Here is a 20460-nt window from a genome sequence, read left to right on the forward strand (position 1 = left end):
TTATATATATATATATATATATATAATATAGTCTATTTTTATTACTAATCATAGTTTAAAGATAATGAATTATGTAGCAAAGTAACTGTACTGTGGAAATTATCCGAGTTTTAAATTAATACGTTCGTTTCGGTAAACACGCATTATGTCTATTTTTAGTGTCCATTCTTAGCGTTTTGAACCAAATAAATACCTTATACAGATGTAGTTGCTATGTGCATCCCTTTACAACAGTAGGAACAAATTCCGTTTCTGCATGGCACTAGTTAACTTACAGCAAAGAAAACCAAAACATCGAAAGAAAAAACACTGATGGTTTAATATTTTTAGATGAACAGAGAATAAAACCAAGCCATTCCATTCTATCGATTAAGCAATGAGTAGAGTTATGGTGAGAACTAAAGGTACGCGTAAAAATTCCAACTACGAGCCAGTATGTTCGGTATGTGTTTTGTGCTGTTGATAGGGAAGAAAAAACAAGGCCTTACAGACAAGTCTACGATGTTTAGTTTTTGTTGTTGTTTTTAAATTCAATCTCGAAAGTTTTATTTGTTACTTACCTTAGGCAAGATGTCCACACACTCACTGTAATTTGTCCAATTTCCCCACAGCCACTCGCTATCTTCATTGCACACTCTGTATGCAAATGCATCTGAGAAAGATACAAGTTTGAAATAAATGACATACCCTCTACTCCGGTACATTATCTTATCTTACGGAACACATTCAACACTGTTATTACTGAACTAACTCCACCTATAGAAACTTCACGTACGTAGTTACCAATTCATCATTTTCAAAACTTATATTTGGCATCGCAGTTGTATAAACAGCAGTTGTTGTTAGTTACACATTACTTGAAGATGTATTGTTTCTATGGTATAAACAGTAACGACGACAGGTTAGAAAGTATGCAGATGGCGCGATTTATTTTTTTTAATTGTAAACTGGTAGTCACATTACCATGACTTTTGTACGTATATTGTACACAGCAATTGTTTTTTATAGACTTGAAGATGACGTGAAGCCGAGTTGAAACGTCTGGAGCGACTTTTACAGCTGTTGATTGGTTTAAATGAATATTTTAATTTTGTATTATAAAATGTTGTTCGTTTGTGGATATTAATATTGTAATGTTTCAAGTTGAGCACAAAACTACCCGATGGTCTACCTGTGTTTTGCCCACTGAAGTTATTGAAACTCGGTTTCTATCGTTGTAAGCCCGCAGTCACACCACTGTTCAGTTGATATAATCTTGGTAGTTTTTTTGGTTTTATATCTCACACGTTCCGAACCAGAGGCGCTCAGAAACGCTAGTTTCTGTTTAGATCCGGAAGCGGAACTAATGTTTTATTCTAATCCAAGAAAATAATGATCTAACTTGAGAGAATGATAAATACTGACTTATTGGGGAAGTTCTAACAGAACATTAAAATTAAAAGTGGAAGTGGGTAAAGCTGTGTGATAGGACGAAGAAAAGAAGAGGAAAAGAAAGCTGAACGAATAAAGACCGCTATGCCACTAGGGGGCTTTTAAATATATACAGAAATTCATTAATTTTAACCTTTTCACACGTATTTATTTGTTCGGCTACTTACTGAAAATATTCACAAAACGTAAGAGACCGAGTAGATTTCTTATGTCGTTGTGAAATTTATAATTCATTTATAAAACCTTTTTGTGACTTCCTGAACGTTTATTAAGAAACGCCTAAGAAAACAATGCAAAAAAAACAAACTGGAATCAGTTTGGTAACTTTACTTTGGGCCCGGCATGGCCAAGCGTGTTAAGGCGTGCGTCTCGTAATCTGAGGGTCGCGGGTTTGCATCCTGGTCGCGTCAAACATGCTCGCCATTTCAGCCGTGGGGGCGTTATAATGTCACGGTCAATCCCACTATTCGTTGGTAAAAGAGTAGCCCAAGAGTTGGCGGTGGGTGGTTATGACTAGCTGCCTTTCCTCTAGTCTTACACTGCTAAATTAGGGACGGCTAGCACAGATATCCCTCGAGTTGCTTTGTGCGAAATTCAAAAACAAAACAAACAAAGCTTTACTATGAGCTGACTTCAAAATGTAATCGATATCTTTAAACACCAAACGAGCAAATTTATATTTATAATTCTGTTATACATTTTCGGCGTACTTTGAAATAAAAGGAATGTACCTTTGCACGAGTAGTTTATACGATTAAATATCTCCGATTCTGAGTTAATTATATTTGATATTACTAATTAGTTGAAAGCATATGATGCAGTCTTTGATATTCTGAGAACCACAGGTATATCTCTGAGGAATAGTGTATGTGTATGTGTGTCGACCCGAGAGAGTTCTTCTTATTAACAGCTAGGTTCTAGCCACGCGTTCGCAGTCTTCTCCTATTGAGATTTTAATCAACTAATGCGTTTCCTACTTTGAAAAGGAGCATACAGATTTTTTCTTTCTTCTGTACTAGGTTGACTAAGAGCTACAAAAATATCGAAAGGTATAAGCAACCTCTTACTCCAGACCTGATCTTCCAGTAATGATTATAATGTTTATGAGCACGTTGGAATTTTAAGACGACTTATTGTTATAGCTATGCATACGTACCCTTGTCTTCGTTAACATGACTTAAGGAGAGAGTAGCTGATGCCAATATTTCTTTACACAGTTTGTGAACCATGTGGCCAGCTGGTGTTGGAGGCCAACATAAAATGGAATCCCAGGTGGCGCTGCAGTGTGGTCCTGTAAAATTTAGTCAGTTATATTTTGTTGAAAGGTAAATAAATATATAAAAACACATTTTTACTGTTCTTTGCTAATTTTACATTTTTTTTCTTTTTCAAAGTAAAATATTCCAGATATATAACTAGAACATCTTTGGACGAAAGTCAACCTCTAGCTTTAAAATAAATTTGAAGTATAAATCAATTATTGTAACTGCAACAAACTATTTGGAAAAGTAAATCATAGGACTTGCCTTTATAATGAAAACAAAACCCATGTTCTTGTAATACCTTTAGAAATATGTATATTGAGCCTCTCATGGCTAGGTGGGTTAAGGCGTTCGACGAGTAATCCGAAGGTCGCGGGTTCGAATCCCCATTACACCCAACGATTTCAGCCGTGGGGGCGTTATAATGTTACGATCAATCCCATTATTCATTGGTAAAAAAGTAGCCCAAAAGTTGGCGGTGGGTAGTGATGATTAGCTGACATTCCTCTAGTCTTACACTGCAAAATTGGGAACCGCTAGCAACCCAGCTAGCTCGTGTAGCTTTGCGCGAAATTGAAAAAAAAAGTATGTTGATATACTTTAAAAGTAAGAACATCAAATGAAACATTTTAGCTTATCTGAAAGTTCTGAACATTTGAAAGCTACCGGAAAAATTGCAGTAAAACATCACTTTAATAGCATGTAAAAAAATCAGTTAAATTACGTCATAATTTTGGTACATTTTTTTTCTTTATATATTCGATGATACCTGGAAAACGATCTCGAAAAAGCTAAAATCGTTTCTCGTTATCTCAGAAAATTAACATCATTGGGAAGTAGATCATAAACGTATAAAACTGTAATAAAGAAAATAGAGTTTACAAATTAGGGTAATTAGTATTTCATATTTTAATTATTACTTATAGAAACATCTGGAAGAAATATCAGTAAAAAAAATCGAATTAATTAAAGTTATATCTCATTATGTGGTACCTAAAACTACTTAAAATCGTGAAACGTTTTGTAATCATTTTAAGATATACTTTATTTCATAAAATTCAAACATCTGCCACCAGGGACGCAAACATGAAAGTTTAAATACATAACGTATTTTTTGGATCAATTAATGAAACTGCTTAAAACTTTCCATCAAGTGTAAAATGAAAAGAGTTTTCCATTCGTCAAAAATCGAAGTTAACTGTTTACTCTAAGTGAGGAATACCATCTATTTCTTGTTGTTTTTATAAACAACATTAATTGTACTGTTTAGTATATCGAATGAAACATGGAACACATTTAAGTGGTACATAAGTGTTTTGGGGACGAACTAACACATCCTGTACTTCACATGATTGCTGAATATACAATTACAAATACACCTTTTGTTGAACACTTGTCATTAGGTAAATTTTTTCTAAAATATTTATAAGGCTACATCACATGAAACCAGTGGCAGCACTGTCTATGTAGGGGCATGGTAGCATTGTTCATCAAAATGTAATTTTAAGTATCTCTTCAATAGGTCATCAGAACTGCAATACTATACAGTGTTCCCTTTTATAACAATATCTATATAATAAGTAAGTCATAAGTTCTGATAATGACTGTAATTATCAGAGTAAATTGTTTGTTATTTCTTGTTCTTTCCTTTGCTTCCTTTTATTACTTAACTCAAAAACCAAAATAATGGTTTTAACCAATTTCATTGAAGTGATAGTTTAAAATGGAATATTTGCTTTTATAAGTACTATTAATAAATGATAGTAATTTAAAAAATTCTGGCGGAAACTGTTATCATTATCCCTTAAAGGCAGCTTTGTTACAGTAATTTAATGTTTCTCTTAAAAACCTAACGTACACGATGAAACAGAAGTTACCAGCCAGCAACAAATAAACAATAAATATTACAGTAGGAGCCTCATTGTAGTTAGAACTTGGTTATAACTGCGATTTCCTATGTTTATTGAAACACTGTATTGGAAAACAAGTAAAGAAAAACTTTGTATGAATGTAAGGATGGCAAATATCAATCCTTCGAAAACAATTTAAACAAGATAATTTGGATGGTATTTGCGTCATTCTTACATAAGTGGATGCATGTTTGCGTTTGTTAATGTGTCGTTCTGTTATCAAAACTTTAAAAACTAGCTCAAAGAAGTTTCAATGGTATTTCTATGCTAAAATATATTTACTTTGGCATGCCCTTCTTACTGGTGGTTTATCGCAGGCTTGAGAGCTTATAATGCTAAAAATCGAAGTTCGATATTCGTTGTAAGTAAAAACAGACAATGAAGCTATACATATCAAGTTAACAGAAAATATTATAGCACGACTTATGTTTGTTTAGGTAATTCCAGTTGGAATTATAAAAAAAATATTCTGAACTATACACCCACAACACAAACGTTTAACACATATCAAAAATACATCTACAAACTCAAAGTATGAACATTAAAAACATTTTTCCCCGCTAAAAATAATTTACAATTTTTTCTTTAACAACGCAAAAGAGAGCCAATTTGTATCTTTCCTATTGTTTTTGTCTTTCTATGGGTCAGTGTCAAGTCTATGAACTTACAAATTGAAATCCGGGATTCGATTCCTCGTGATGGACAGAGCGCAAATACACCACGTATGCTGAAACAAGCTATCTGCGCTAGCCGTTCTTAATTTAGCAGTGTAAGACTAGAAGGAAGGCAACTAGTCGTTGCCACTCGCCGCCGATTCTCGGGCTACTCTTTTACCAACGAGTAGTAAAATTGACAGTCACATATAACGTTCCCATAGCTGAAAGGGCGAGCATGTTTGGTGTAGTGGGGATTCGAACCTGCGACCCTCAGATTACGAGTCAAGAGCCCTAACCGCCTGACCATGCAGCAACAAACTTAGATTGATAGACAACATTAGATTGTGAGAACAACATTTTAGGAAACGGTCGCCACCGCTCCTCTCCCGTTCATCCATACGAAGATTTTGATGTGATTTTTATTTTAAGTATGCGTTAACAAACAGCTTATTGTGATGTAAAGCTAAATTAATAACAAAACTCCAGTTCATGTTAATAACTGATTCGATGTTTTGTTTAAAAAGAAAAAAATCCATTAAAGAAACAAAAAGTAGTTTTAAGGCAATTCCGAAAAATAATTATTTATTAATATGAGAGAAATGTAGTGTTCCTCAACACATGATGAAGCACATGGTTCGTTTTTACTTCACGTGACTTAGTAGCAAGACATTCAATATCACAAGAACGAAATCTGTTTAAAGGTTTTATTTTAAAAAATTCGATGTCGTGTCCAACACGTTAGCAGCCTAAGTATATAAACCCAAGAGAAAAAGACAGTTAATAAGAAATTGAATTCAAACGTGTTTATGCACAGAAGAGTGAAACAGTGAATAAAACTATACTTGTTTTACAGCATAAAAAAGCAATATAAACCAACGTTTTTAAACTGATGTTATCTTTAATAACTATACCTCGAAAGAAAGGCTTTTAAAGTGAATATTTCGGTGTATGAGAATAATCTTCCATGGGAATATTCTATGGAATTAGCTTCACGATTTACCTACAATATTCCGCAGAGATGGATAATGGCTTTTCATATATACATTCTGGTAATTTTTTGTTGGATTTGCTGTATTCCAAATACGTTAACCCCGGCAAATGCATTCAGTTTCATGTATTAGTGGACAGTGTGAATCTAGAAGCAAACAACCGAGATGTATGTGTTTGTAAGTAATTACTTACATTAGTTTTCTTTAAAGTTCCTTTCTTATACTATTTATTATAATATTTGAAATAATTTTAATTATTATTTACACTTATGACGATTAATTCAGAATTGTTATAAACACAAACTAAAGTAAATATTAATAGAATTATGTGCCTCCCCCTGACGGTTCAGCTGTAAGTATATGGAATTATAACTCTACAAATGAGGTTTCGAGACCCAAAATGGTCAGAGCACATGGGCCTCCATTATACAGGTTTCAAAACTATAATGTGTAGTAATTGCACATTGAAAGAAAAGAAAAAGACCACATTTTAGGTTTCCATATTGAAACCTTCTTAGAAAGCGTCTCCCCGCTATTACAGTGATAAGTCTTCGGATTTACAACGCTAAAATTAGGGATTCGATTACCCTTGGTGGACTCAGCAGATAGCTCAATGTGGCTTTGCTATAAGAAAACACACATTTCTTAGAAAGATATCAGAACAGAAACCGAGACGTCATCTACTTTCTTTCAACTGGCAGATGTACGTTAAATTATCCAAACCTTTCAGGTAACATCCTATTATACAGATTTGTGCTTTAGAACAAACTGAATTATGAATGAAAATATTAGTAATAGTGACAGACTCAACCAATGATTTGATGTCTCATCACCTTAAGTTTTAAATTTCTTGTCTATCGATTTATGATATTACATATCAGTAACCAGTTCGGCTAACTATATAAATTTTTTTCCCGTTTTAAATCTGGTTAGTTTCTTTACCGTTGATCGAAAATTATTATTAGTCTCGTTGTTAGATCGCTTGATAGAACAGTGAGATACGGATTAACCCCCTTTGTTTTTAACCTCCACATTAACTTAATATGGTGTGTGTATATATGTTTTCTTATAGCAAGGGTCTGGCATGGCCAGGTGGGTTAAGGCGACGACTCGTAATATGAGTGTCATGGGTTTGAATCCCCGTCACACCAAACACGTTTGCCCTTTCAGTCGTGGGACGTTATAATGTGACGGTCAATCCCAATATTCGTTGGTAAAAGAGTAGCCCAAGAGTTGGCGGTGGGTGGTGATGACTAGCTGCCTTCCCTCTAGTCTTACACTACTAAATTAGGGACAGCTTGCACAGATAGCTCTTGTGTAGCTTTGTGCGAAATTCAAAAATAACCAAATCTTATAGCAAAGCCACATAGGTCTATCTGTTGCGACCACGGAAGAGAAACGAACCCCTGATTTCACCGCTATAAATCCAAAAGCATACCGCTGTCTCAACGGGGGACATCAAGTGTGGACAAGTGAGATAAGACGGTTGGTTCCCTTTCGCAATACAAACACCCCTGTATATCACCAAGATTGGTTGGCCAATTAAAGAGCGATTTTAATTTTGTTTTTAAACAACTTTGATCTAAACGCTTTGAACTTTTTTAGATTGTTCTGGGAACTTCACTTAGTTTATTTCAAACAAAAAGGAATTACAGACAGACTAATATGCCATAAAAGGAACAATACACGAATATTTTACAACAGGGTATTTACTGTACAATGAGTGACTTGAAGTAAGACACCCACATACACATTCTCTTACTCTTCTCTTCAAGACCGTCTTACTCATCACCAATGAAGTATACTTCCGCTGTAGACTTCAGAAGCTACGAACGTCATTGCCTTACATTATGGTTTGCGTTCTTTTGCCTCACTGCCACAGACAATGCGTAACTTGTATATGGTGTATGATCTTCCCGATCCCTGCTTAGAGCATTTAAATCATGATTTAAATGACCTAATTGCAGTTGATAAATGCAACATTTCTTTTATAATTCAGTTGCTATGTGTCAGGTGGGGGCCGTTTTACCCTATCTTGTTTGTCACTTTTATCTAAATTTATAGGTTTAGTGGCTGCTATTTGGAAGGTATAAGTTGAGCACATAAATAACGATACAATCAAAAGACAATTAACAATATATTTGTTCGTAGTCAAACTTGTTCTAACTTTTCATTTTTCCTTCCTCAAAACTTCAAGCTCAGCACAATTTTATAAGTAAAATAACTTTAAGGGTTAAAATTACTGTTTATAAACAGGTTGTTTTAAAAATACAGACTTGAATCTTTTCAAAGACGTAAACGGCATAAAGTTATGATATACATGTACCTAATAATAAAAATCTAAAGACAACACGTGTAAGACCGTAAGTTTGTAGTGACCGTATCGGTTTTTTGACCATGACAACGAATAACCCAACTTTCTGTATCGTTTTTCAGGGCAGTTGGAACTACATGAAAATACGGGAACTGCTCCTGTGGTTTGTTTTTGTAGCGAAGCTACACGAGGACTCTCTGCGCTAACGGTTACTGTAATGGTATTACTGTAGTTATTGAACGGCTACTCTTTATATTACTGTGAATATTGAAAAGTTGCTGTTAATTTTAAACATTCATATTGAAACGTAAGTGCTAATAATAAATTAAAATTACGCAAATAAAAATGAAAACTGATGCGACGTTACGCTGGGCCAATATCAATTAACAAGAACGTTTCTTTCGTACCACTTCTAAAAACTACACTCAGTTAAGTTTGGGATTATAACAACTATATTACGTTCGTATTGTTTCCAAAGCTATTTTTACAATGTTTCATTTTCTGTCCGAGAAAGTTTCGTGGTTGCACGACCATTAGATTGTTCGACTGTGGAATTTCAGCGAGTATATAAATAATTTAGTTAAAATCACCATGGCCTTCTTCTGCTTGAAATATACTGTCCGCCTTTTATATAGATGCTGAATATCTATTATTTGTCGAATCTTTAAGTGTTCAGTCTGTGATGTTAAAAACGGTTCGAATCCGTAATATACCTAAATAAATGTTATCATTCGAAGTATTTTGAGCATTTAAGTCAGTATGCAAGAGCAGTAGTATGGAGAAATGGATGTTTTATAACATTGTTTTGACAATATCTGGCTGTTACAGAAAGTTTATGAACGCGTGTTGTAAGATTGTTTTAGAAACCATGTCTATCTCTCACTTGTTTAGAGTAGAACACCAAACACATAATAAACTGTTGCAACTCCTATTAACGTGTAATTGTATTCTTTACTTAATTATCTTCCCCTATAAGAGTGAAACTACAATACAGCATCGCTCACAACATGAAACCTATTGAAGATATTGTAGAAAAATTTACAGTTTGAAATGTACAGGATATAATACAGTAACGTAACAGAAACCCCATTTTGAAATCTATTGGATACAGCCCGGTTAGCAGAGAGATAAAGTGCACTTTTTACAGATTATTGAGTATGTCTAATGTTCATTATTCAACTAATGTTCACACTTTGAAACCAAATATACAATATAGCCTTGTGACAGAGCTCACTCTTCGAAAACCTAGTTTCAATCTAAGATTCACACTTTAATCACAACTAAATGCATTTCCAATGGGGCTCTAAGTTAACACCATTCATTGGTTGATTTGATAAGTGTTAGATTGTAAAACATACCTAGTTTATTTCAAAATGATTCCCGTTCTTTCAAGTGCGAACTATGTCAAGAATATGACAACAATTAAAGTTAATGATACGTCTGAAAAATCTCGTCTAAACAATAATATTTGAGTGCAACAAACAATTAACGCGATACTGCCTTAAGTGGGATGAATTACATCTGAAATCTTAGAATGATGTTTGTATTCCGCAATGCAAACAAATACAGCTAGTATTATAGGAACACTTTGATAACTGGTTATAAAGAACAATTATGGAAAACACGAAAATATCAGTTCATTTGTGAACTTAAACACGTAGAGATTAGCACCATGGGGCTCAGAATCCAACCGACCGAACTAGCAAACGTCAAACTCAAATACCACGACACCCAACTAACCAAATTAACAAACGTCAAACCGAAATACCACGACACTCAACACCCGACTAACCAAACTTACAAATTCGAACCTGGAATACCATAGCACGAACCACTGAACTAAACACGGTACTGAACAAAGCTGTCCGCATACTCCATGAAAGTTAAGAATTTTAAAAGCTAAAAGTAAAGTGTAAAAGCACCGACAACACTACAGAAGGAGGCTTAAAAATAAAAAAACGAAACTGTAATAATCTTATTACTTTTAATATTAAAATAATTATTCATTTAATATTAAAATAATTATTTAAACTGGTACAATGTACGAAGATAATTTTATATACCCTACCCATTAAAATTATTATACAAAATGTTAGGACTAGTTTTGAAATCCAAGTTTTAACTACTTTTTATTTTGAACGTATTTTCCACGAACGTACCTAAACAAAGCAACGTTATTAAAGCGATTCCCTAATTTTGAGTTTCATGATTTTAAGCTAAGATAACTGATCGATTTTAAGAACCGTATTTAGTTTATACAGGATAAAAGAGTGCTCAGCTGTGGATCAGTTGTTAGAAATATACAGAACAGTATAGGCGTTCTCATTTTCGCTTTCTTACGAAAGCTTACCTTCCTAAATATTTGAAAAATAATATTAAATTGATTATTACAGCACTTGGAGACACTGATGTGGTTTCTTTATATAAGGTATTTCTGTGAATTGTAATTCACACAGCTTCCATACAGAAATTTTGAAAAAAAAAACAAATACCAAAATTATAAATTTAAAAGAACGCGACGTGTCAAACGGCAAGAGGAAAATGACTACAGCTCTTTAATATTCTTAACTATTTAAAAATCATTCATCATCAACAATCCGGAAGAAATTTTCTTGAGAGTTATTATCGTGTTCTGATTATTCTCTTCGTATATACAATGTTTTGATGAATTATTTATAGGACAAGAAACTTATTTATCTCTCTTGAGAACTGAAGAAATGTTCACATTTTCTCCGAATTCTGAATGTTAATGTATAACAGCCATTTAAGCAGTACGTTTTTTACAATTAATTCTTCAAGATAACAGCTCTTAAAACATACGTGACTCGGGTGTCCTTCCTCTTTATGAAGCCATCTTAGACAGTCCTAGAATATCTTAAAGAGACTATATCTTTCCCTTTCGCACTGTTCAAATAGCAGCTACATTAATATAGCAGCTTCAGCAGTGACGTGTTACCTAGTCATTTGTTTTATCTTTCCACTTCACACATTTAAAGAATTATATCTTAAGTGATGAAAAGAGTTGAATAGGAGTGACAAGAGTGACTTGTATATCAGAGACATTAAATTTTTTTTTTGCTGTTAATGTAAGAGAAACAATACAAGAGTTAGAATAATTTTGAACTTGTTAGGATGATAAAGAATAAATCATATATGTTATTGTTTAATTGGCTCTACCAAAAATTCATTTCATTCAAAATGAAGGTTACAATGTTTTCATTTTTAGACTACATTCACTTTACCGTTTCAACAATGGAACGTGTCGTGACTATCATCAATACATATATTATTACGTTTTACTGATAACAACTAACCTTTCTTTCACTGTTCATATGGAACGACCTAGCATGGCCAGGTGGGTTAAGGCGTTCGACTTGTAATCTGAAGTTTGCGGGTTCGAATCCCCGTCACACCAAACACGTTCGCCCTTTCAGCCGTGGGGCGTTATAATGTAACGGTCAATCCCCATTATTCATTGGTAAAATAGTAGCCCAAGAGTTGGCGGTGGGTGGTGATGACTAGCTGCCTTCCCTCTAGTCTTAAACTCTTAAAGTAGGAACGGCTAGCGCAGATAGCCCTTGTGTAGCTTTGCGCGAAATTCAAACAAACAAAACATCATGTGGAACATCACGTCATTTATTAGACAAATTACCAAAGCTTTATCAATACACAGTTTATAAAGAGTCTTGTTTTGTTTGTATGTGTTATAATTTATGCCCATAACTAAAACAATAACTGTCTGCATACACTTGAGACTTGACTGTCGCTTTCATAGCGCACCAATGAAAAGCATTTGTTTTTCAACAACTTTCCGTTAACCATTCACAGTTTGAATTTTAATCACTAAACCACGCCCGGCCCTCTAGGAAATTAGCTAAATATTTGCTGATTTACAAAGATCATCACAGATCAACTGAACAAGCGGTGAAAGTTATTAAGTCTGAAAAAACTCACCCACAATGTCTAACATGCTTGATATATCTACTTCACTCGAGATAACATAGCACTATTTTTTACATTTTTAAACTTCTTTTTGCATTAAGTTTTATATTTTTGTTGTTGTTTTGGTCAGTATCTAAAAGTGCAGTTTTGTTAACCCGTATGTGGATATAGTGTTTGTCGTAAAACACAAACTACGCAATAAGCTGTGTTCAGTCCAGCGCATGTATCAAAGCCGATTTTTAACGTTATAAATCTATTAACATAGTAATGAACCACTAGGTGAGATGGATATACTGAAAAATGGGTCACCGTTGTCTCATCATTGATACTTTTGTATTAAAGTTTTCTGGTTCGTTTAAGAAGGCACAAAGGTTTACCTGATAGGTGATATTTTTACGAAACGAACTGGTCGAAAAAGGGTGCCGTGTCTCTTAATATTATTAAGGCTATACACTCACTTAACAAAATTTGAGCAATATATATTTTTGTCATCAAGATAAATTTTGAAACCCACGTCATGACGACAAAGAATTAATAAATAACTTTCAAAGATAGAAAATAAACGACCCTCTTTATAATCGAGGAGCATTCGGGAGGTTTTGCTCTCTGGTCCTTCCTTCTCTTCAAGGGCATTCAGCCCAAAATAAACTGCGTACAGAATTATTTATTTTCTGCTGATACCTCTAATTAATATAACTAAGTTATGTACAGTGCATGTAACTATGTACGACATAGCACTAATGCATGTAAATCCATATGTATCTCAGAATTTTCTGTTGCAGTACCATTAGCATTAAAAAACGACGGTGATAAAAATAAACTGAACAAAACACTGTTGAAAATCTAATCTAATCTTTTCAGCGAATATAAAATATATGGTGTTTAAAGCGAAGGAAATACCTCGCACAGATGGTAGGCTTAACCTATCCCTAGAACTGGGTATCACCTAAATGGCAAGCTTAAATTGAAGCTAGAACTAAATTATCCGCCTGTTCAAACACCACCCGGTTACGTTCAATAAACAGATTTACGAACATATATATAAAGTTTCTAGTAATGGTATAACGCTCTAACTGCAAACTATTAAAAACGAAATATTAAAACAAACTTTACTGAACAAGTGGCCTGCATAGTAACAGTCCATACTCAAACCACTTTAAGCAATACAGATTTCATCTCGGCTCGTTAAACAGGCAAAATGTTAGTGATAGTATATCCGCAACAATATGGGTAAAACCCACCCATTTAAAGAGTCGTTTTAGTCCCCCTCCCCTTATGTACTAAACTAGCAGTTTCTAATCGTATCTGTCTATGCAACTTCATCGTAAAGGTTTGGTTTGTTTTGAATTTCGCGCAAAGCTTCACGAGGGCTATCTGCGCTAGCCGTCCCTAACTTAGAAGTGTAAGACTAGAAGGAAGGCAACTAGTCATCACTACCCACCGTCAACTCTTGGGCTACTCTTATACCAAAGAATAGTGGGATTGACCGTCACATTATAACGCTCCCACGGCTGAAAGGGCGAGCATGTTTGACACGACGGGGATTCGAACCCGCGACCCTCAGGGTGCAATAGTTTGTGATGTAACTATATCTTTATAACACTAATAACGCCCAACAACGTATCACGTTTTTTTCTTTAATATTTTATTACTATACATTATTTGTTTTATGAATGAGCCAGACGAAATCTTTTAAAATCTTTATAATGAGAATGTAAATATCATAATACATACAGTAAATTCCATAATGTTTAGTTATATATGGAATATACATTATCCCTACCAAGGAATCTAGATGTCAGAGTTTTACAAATGTAGTTACATTGCTGGAAGTTTCATGGTCAACAAAGACTGTAGATGAAGTTAGTTATAGTCATGGTGATATGGTAGAAAAGAAGTAATTTTGTTACAAGCAGAGACCGGAAATCATACAAATAGTAAAAGTATAAATTTTCAAATAAAAGTACCTCTTGTTATTTCAAACAATATCAACAAGAGATACACATCTTCCATAGTTTGTTTAAAAATTCAATCTTTTTTAGACATTTAAGTTTATCAAAATTAAGGTAATTTGATTATGTTCTGCATTAAATAATTTCCTACTTCATGATTAAAATAATTATTTGATTATTTGGTCTTATTGTTATACCAGCTTCCATATTACCAAGTCCGTCTCAGTACCTACCATGTCGGAATTGTTTTCAAAGCACATGAAGCACACGCATACTGAGAATAACGTTCCTTCTAAAAAATGAATCCGTAACCAGCGAGGGGCGTTTGTAAAGTAAATCAGTTAACTTATTTATTCTTAATGTACATGATTTATATTTCTGTGCTGACGCTGCTTTCATGTTTCAGACGCTCAAAGTTTATTCTAAGAATGATGTTTCTACATAGTTTGCAGGCCCGGCATGGCCATGCGGTTAAGGCACTCGACTTGTAATCTGAGGGTCGCGGGATCGAATCCCCCTCACACCAAACATACTCGCCCTTTCAGCCGCAGGGGCGTTATAATGCGAGTCAATCCTACTATTCGTTGGTAAAAGAGTAGTTCAAGAGTTGGCAGTGGTTGGTGATGACTAGCTGCCTTCCCTCTAGTCTTACACTGCTAAGTCAGGGACGGTTAGCGCTGATAGCTCTCGAGTAGCTTTGAGCGAAATTCAAAACAAAACAATACATAGTTTGCTTGTAATTTACACACTGCAGAATCAGCACAGATATAAAGCACTTATTCAACATCTTATGATACCGAAATTTCTTGCGTCATCCATGTTAGAATGACAATGGAAAAGCTTTTCTGAAACAAGTAAATGTACGTATGGCTAATATCTATCCTTTGAAAACAACGCGAAGAAAAACAGTGAGAGAGCATTTGCATCCCATTCTATTTAAAGAACGGATTTCTCAAGTTTCACTGGAAAACCAGTTCTTAAAAGAGTTAGAAATTATAAGCAAACCGTTGGACTGGAAATGTTGGTGTAACTTGATGAACAACACGCATATGAATGCACGCGATTTTTAATATATCGACGCAAAGAAATCTTATCTGCGGTAACTCGAGTATCTTAAAGCATGGATGATAAATTATTTTTAAAGCTAACAGACAAAAATTCGCCTTGAAGGAATCGTAAAAATATGAGTCACGTTAGTATAGCGGTAAGTCTACGGATTTACAACGCTAAAATCAGGAGTTCGATTCCCCTCGGTGGACTCAGCAGGTAGCCCGATGTGGTTTTTCTATAAGAAAACACTCTATTATCCTGTTTTATCCTGTGTACATGTAGATTTACGATAGGAGTCATGATTCTTCTGTTTTTCCTTCGTTTCCCGTCACTTAGAACTTTATTTTCTCCGTACGCGTTTGGAAGTTCGAAAAAAAGTTAATTACATTCTACTGAATAACTTTTTTTTTCAAAACACTCAACCTGACCTATTTATTCACATTTATTTAGCTTCTGGACGTAATTGGTAGTACGTAGTTTCGTTTTGTATTGTGTAGCTTGCTTTTATTTCTTGTGATATTGTTATATTTTATATTCGCGCCGCTTTGGGAATTCGATTAATACGGTTACTGATAATACTGCAGTGTATTTAAACTTCAAAATGCCAAAAATGTAAAGGTAAATGAAAATCTATGAGAGGAAAATCATACACTGTAAGACAACTCAATGTAAACAGTGAATGAAAAGCAGTGAACGACTGTCTAGGAGGGTACAATGGATGCGTTAATGTGGGCACGAACGACACCACCTACTCGAAACTGAGGAAAAAAGGTGCGAGAGTTCGCAAGAGATGCATTTACAACAGCAAAAGATGCGTGACAACAGTAGACGCGGTTAGCTAAATAATGGAGAGTATTTGCTTGGTATCAAGTGATTTTTGTTTGTTTGTTATACTTTTGATGAAAATTGTATTCAAACTCACAATTGGAAGGTGTTAGGGGATCAAGATCTCTTTGTAAATTGCACATCTATTTGTGGGGGGAAGAAACAAAGAAACACATCATGCACTGTCATCCCTAACAATTGCTGGCACCCCAAGTGAGCATTGGTGCCACGGGTAGTCGGCTAGCATATTTATAAATACCTTAGATCAAAATTGTTGTTACACGTATTTTCACACATTTTACTCATAAACAAAATTATATAACTATTTAATTTACATATAAACCTCATACAGCGATCTCTCTGTTTCATTTAATCTCTGCTAGAAATATGCATGAAAACACAGAATTGAAATGCTCATATATTTTTCAAAAATAACCTGGTTTATTTATTTATGTGCTTTTCAGTAATGAAAACTAAACTCCTGACTACTTTTTTGTACTTGCACAGATGCAGAGACAAACGGGGGGTTCAATTCCCCTCGGTGGACTCGGCAGATAGTCTGATGTGGCTTTGCTGTAGAGAAACATACACAAAGACAAATGGAAGAGAGCAGCAGAAGAGTTTCTTTTTGTTAGAGTTTTTTTGTTTAGTTTAATGTGGATACGTAAAAGTTCGAGAAGACCCTATATTCTTCGACATTTTTTCTCTGTCGATACAACTTGTTAACATCTATTTCTACTATGTTTGTTTGCCCTTTTGTGCCGTGATTTAGTATAATAAAAACGTATTACGTTTCCTTGCTTTTAACTCAAGTTTTCCTGTTTCTATTAAACTCCCGAAAATAGTCCAAACACGAGCTGAAGTGAGCGTAGGTTTATAAAAGGTTCAATATACAAAGTAATTCGAATGTTTCAGATGGTGTTTTGTACAAAGTCATTCCAAACAACGGTGTCTTAAAAGGAGTTGTTATACTAAGTAAATAACGGTGTTATTTGATGTAAACAACCGATGCGAAAAGAACAGCTTGGAATTATTCTCAATGCGCCATTTAGAGTTTTGTGTTTTCACAAAAACATCAGACAGTATTTGAACACTTGGCGTCACTTTCTTAGATCCGATTATTTTTTGTTCAAGCAGCATCAAAATGGTAAACTTTGACAATAAAGAGACCATAGACATAGTTCTATCTTTGTTTGATGTATGTCACTTTGAATAGCTTTTCGGAAATCCACACCTTACCAAAATCCTGAAGAGAGAAAAACAGAAAAACCAAAATAAATATATATTTCTTCAAAGTAAGAAATGAGGAATGAAAACATTCAAGGACTCAGAAATATAATATTAAATTCAGATATTGTGGGCTGTGTTTATGCTTTTATCACGCGTATAAATTAATATTAAATTTATCTTTTAAACTCCATTTTGACTCGCCTTCTAACTTTAAACAAGGTTTGAATTTCGTGACCAAGGAAAATAATTTTGTAATTAGCTCCGTCGTTCTTTCCATGTATTATTTCCTCGTTTCTTGTTGGTTTTTTTTTCCCTTTTCAGTTAAAAGTCAAATTAAAACTATTTTTATGTGCTGGAAACAATATCATACAAAAAACATATTTCCTTACTAAACCCAGTTCAGTGTATTCTTTATTGAATATGAAGTATGGACTTGTACAGTATATATGTATATAAATATACATCCAAGTGTATTGTAGTTCAGTTACTCAGAAGAGAGAAGGTCACACACAATACGCGATTTGCACGGATTGTTAAACCGAATAACGGGACTGATTGTCACTCTTATAAAGCACCTTCAGCTAAAAGTGCTGTTCGTGTTCAGAGGATCATGGTGTTTGTTTGTTTTTTTAAATTTCGCACAAAGCTACACGAGGGCTATCTGCGCTAGCCGTCCCTAATATAGGAGTGTGAGACTAGAGGGGAGGCAACTAGTCATCACCACCAACTGCTAACCCATAGGCTAATCTTTTACCAACGAATAGTGGGATTAACCGTCACATTATAACGCCCTCACGGCTGAAAGGGTGAACATGTTTGGGATGACCATGGCTTCAAACCCGCAACCCTCGGATTACGAGTCGGATGTAAACGTTGGACTTTGTGATCAACAATTAGGGATACTAACACCTAGATTACTCCCAACAATTATACAAGAAGCATTTATGTCCATTCTACTACACGATAGCAAAATAGGCTTGATATATTTAAATTAAAATCCCACATTCTACGAAATCGGGTAAGGAACCACCGAGTTAGGAATGTAAAAACAACATGGAATGTGCGTTATAATTCATATACATTTTGTACTTATTATTTTTCACTTATCTACTTATAGCTATGGCATCGCATCCTCTACTGATGTAGGGCTGTTTACAACAATCACTCATTTTTACATTTTGCCGTAAACTGTATTTTACGAAAATATAATCCATCTAGCAAGTTTTGCTAGCTTCCGCCGCAATTTCGCACGACAAACTATTGGGAAATTCAAGTACTATTGTATATTAATTAATATTTAATTAATTTTCTGCTAAAGTCAGTTAATGAAACCCATTATTTTTATTTGAATAACATTTCTGCACAAAAAGTAAAAAATTCTGAAAAATACGATATTTAAATAGCTACAAAACTCCTCTCTACAATAATATTTTATGTAAAACGTAAATAAATGTTTGATACATATGTATAAATAACCTACAGTAGCGAAGATAAATGATGGAAGTCCATATAAAACTTAATTACATTAGGAAAGTCTTTATTATTATGTTTAATGAACATAGCATATTTGATTACAATTTGCTATACTTGTTACGAGACATTAGTTTTAGGCCTATTATATATTTCTAACATATATTTGTAGTTTCAATAGTGTCTTATAACATTACTCCACTGTGCTAACACAGACCTAACACTAATTACAACGATAAAATAATTACAATCAAGCTTCGCCTGTTTTAAAATGGCATCGTTCACGACATTGCAAGATATTTCTTTTCTGATATCGTAATAGACATATGATACAAAAAGACTACGACACCGATAAATAACTTAAATCATAGAGATATTACTGGTCAGTTCTATTTTCCCTAAGTTGAGGAACCCGAGTATTTACTTTCTGGCATTGTTCTCTTTCTACTTCTGATTCGGCGGGATATATTAGTTATTAGCCCTCTGGTTATTCAGACTAATTAGACACCGGTGTTTCTGTATTGGCTTTTCCTGCGAGAGCTTGTAAAAAGGAAATCACGCTGTCGCAGACCGGATAAAATGGGGTTGTTCGCAAGGTTAGCACTCTTCGCACATAATATAAACAAAAGATAAAACATCCTGGACCGGTTTTTAAAAAAAATAAAAGTTTAAAGTAGATGATAAAGTTTCACTCAACGTAAAAACTAGAAACCAAAGTCATAAGAAGTGCAAGGACTTATTAGCCGAAACCCAAAACTAATAACTACACTGGTATATGGATTGTTACAGCAATGTTCAAAGTGGGAAAGACAACACTAGAGCCAAAGAAATGAGATATAAATCACACCAGTTCTTGGAAGTAGTGTGTAAAAGGTGGACAGATTCAGCTTCAATTAGATTAAAAGTTGAAGGGGAAGTATTACAAGTTCAGAGGAAAAGTATTATATTCATAAAGAAAAAACTGTAACCATCATACTTTGAGAAAACTTACAAGGCTGTAGTAGAAGGGCATCGAATCAGTGAATGGTTTGCGACAATAATATATTCCTCAAATGATGTCAACTTTTTAACCAGTATTATGATACACGACACGATCCTGAACCATTAATTACAGATAATGCTGACACACGACACAATCCTGATGATTTTAATAATAAAGTCTGAAACTTCTTAGAAGAGCATTGAATGGATTCAATAATTAGAAATTTTAGAATATTTGCAAAAGAGAAAATAGGTGTCACTAGATCAGAAAACCGAAAATCATATAGATTATACCACCGTCAACAGCACTTGGTTTCAGTGATTATTTCTTACTGAAGACAAAGATCCGACTGAGGTTATGATCTGGAGATAAGAGGAATATATATATATATATATTCAACATATAAACCAAAACAATAGAAGTGTCAAGAATCTCATAACACCTAAC

At 34.2% G+C, this 20460-nt stretch overlaps 1 protein-coding gene across 1 annotated transcript in view; it reads right to left on the reverse strand.

Moving 5' to 3' along the window:
* The window catches only part of LOC143252561 (corticotropin-releasing factor receptor 2-like), a 95348-nt gene that overhangs the window by 54630 nt on the left and 20258 nt on the right, over positions 1 to 20460 (reverse strand). The window contains exons 2-3 of the mRNA XM_076504896.1: positions 2588 to 2722; positions 561 to 652 (exon numbers count right to left, since the gene is read on the reverse strand). Coding sequence (XP_076361011.1) covers positions 561 to 652; positions 2588 to 2722 — 227 coding nt within the window. The remainder of the gene's footprint in view (positions 1 to 560; positions 653 to 2587; positions 2723 to 20460) is intronic.

This window comes from Tachypleus tridentatus, chromosome 6 (genome assembly GCF_004210375.1).
Source record: "Tachypleus tridentatus isolate NWPU-2018 chromosome 6, ASM421037v1, whole genome shotgun sequence".
Classification (NCBI taxonomy): Eukaryota; Metazoa; Arthropoda; class Merostomata; order Xiphosura; family Limulidae; genus Tachypleus; species Tachypleus tridentatus.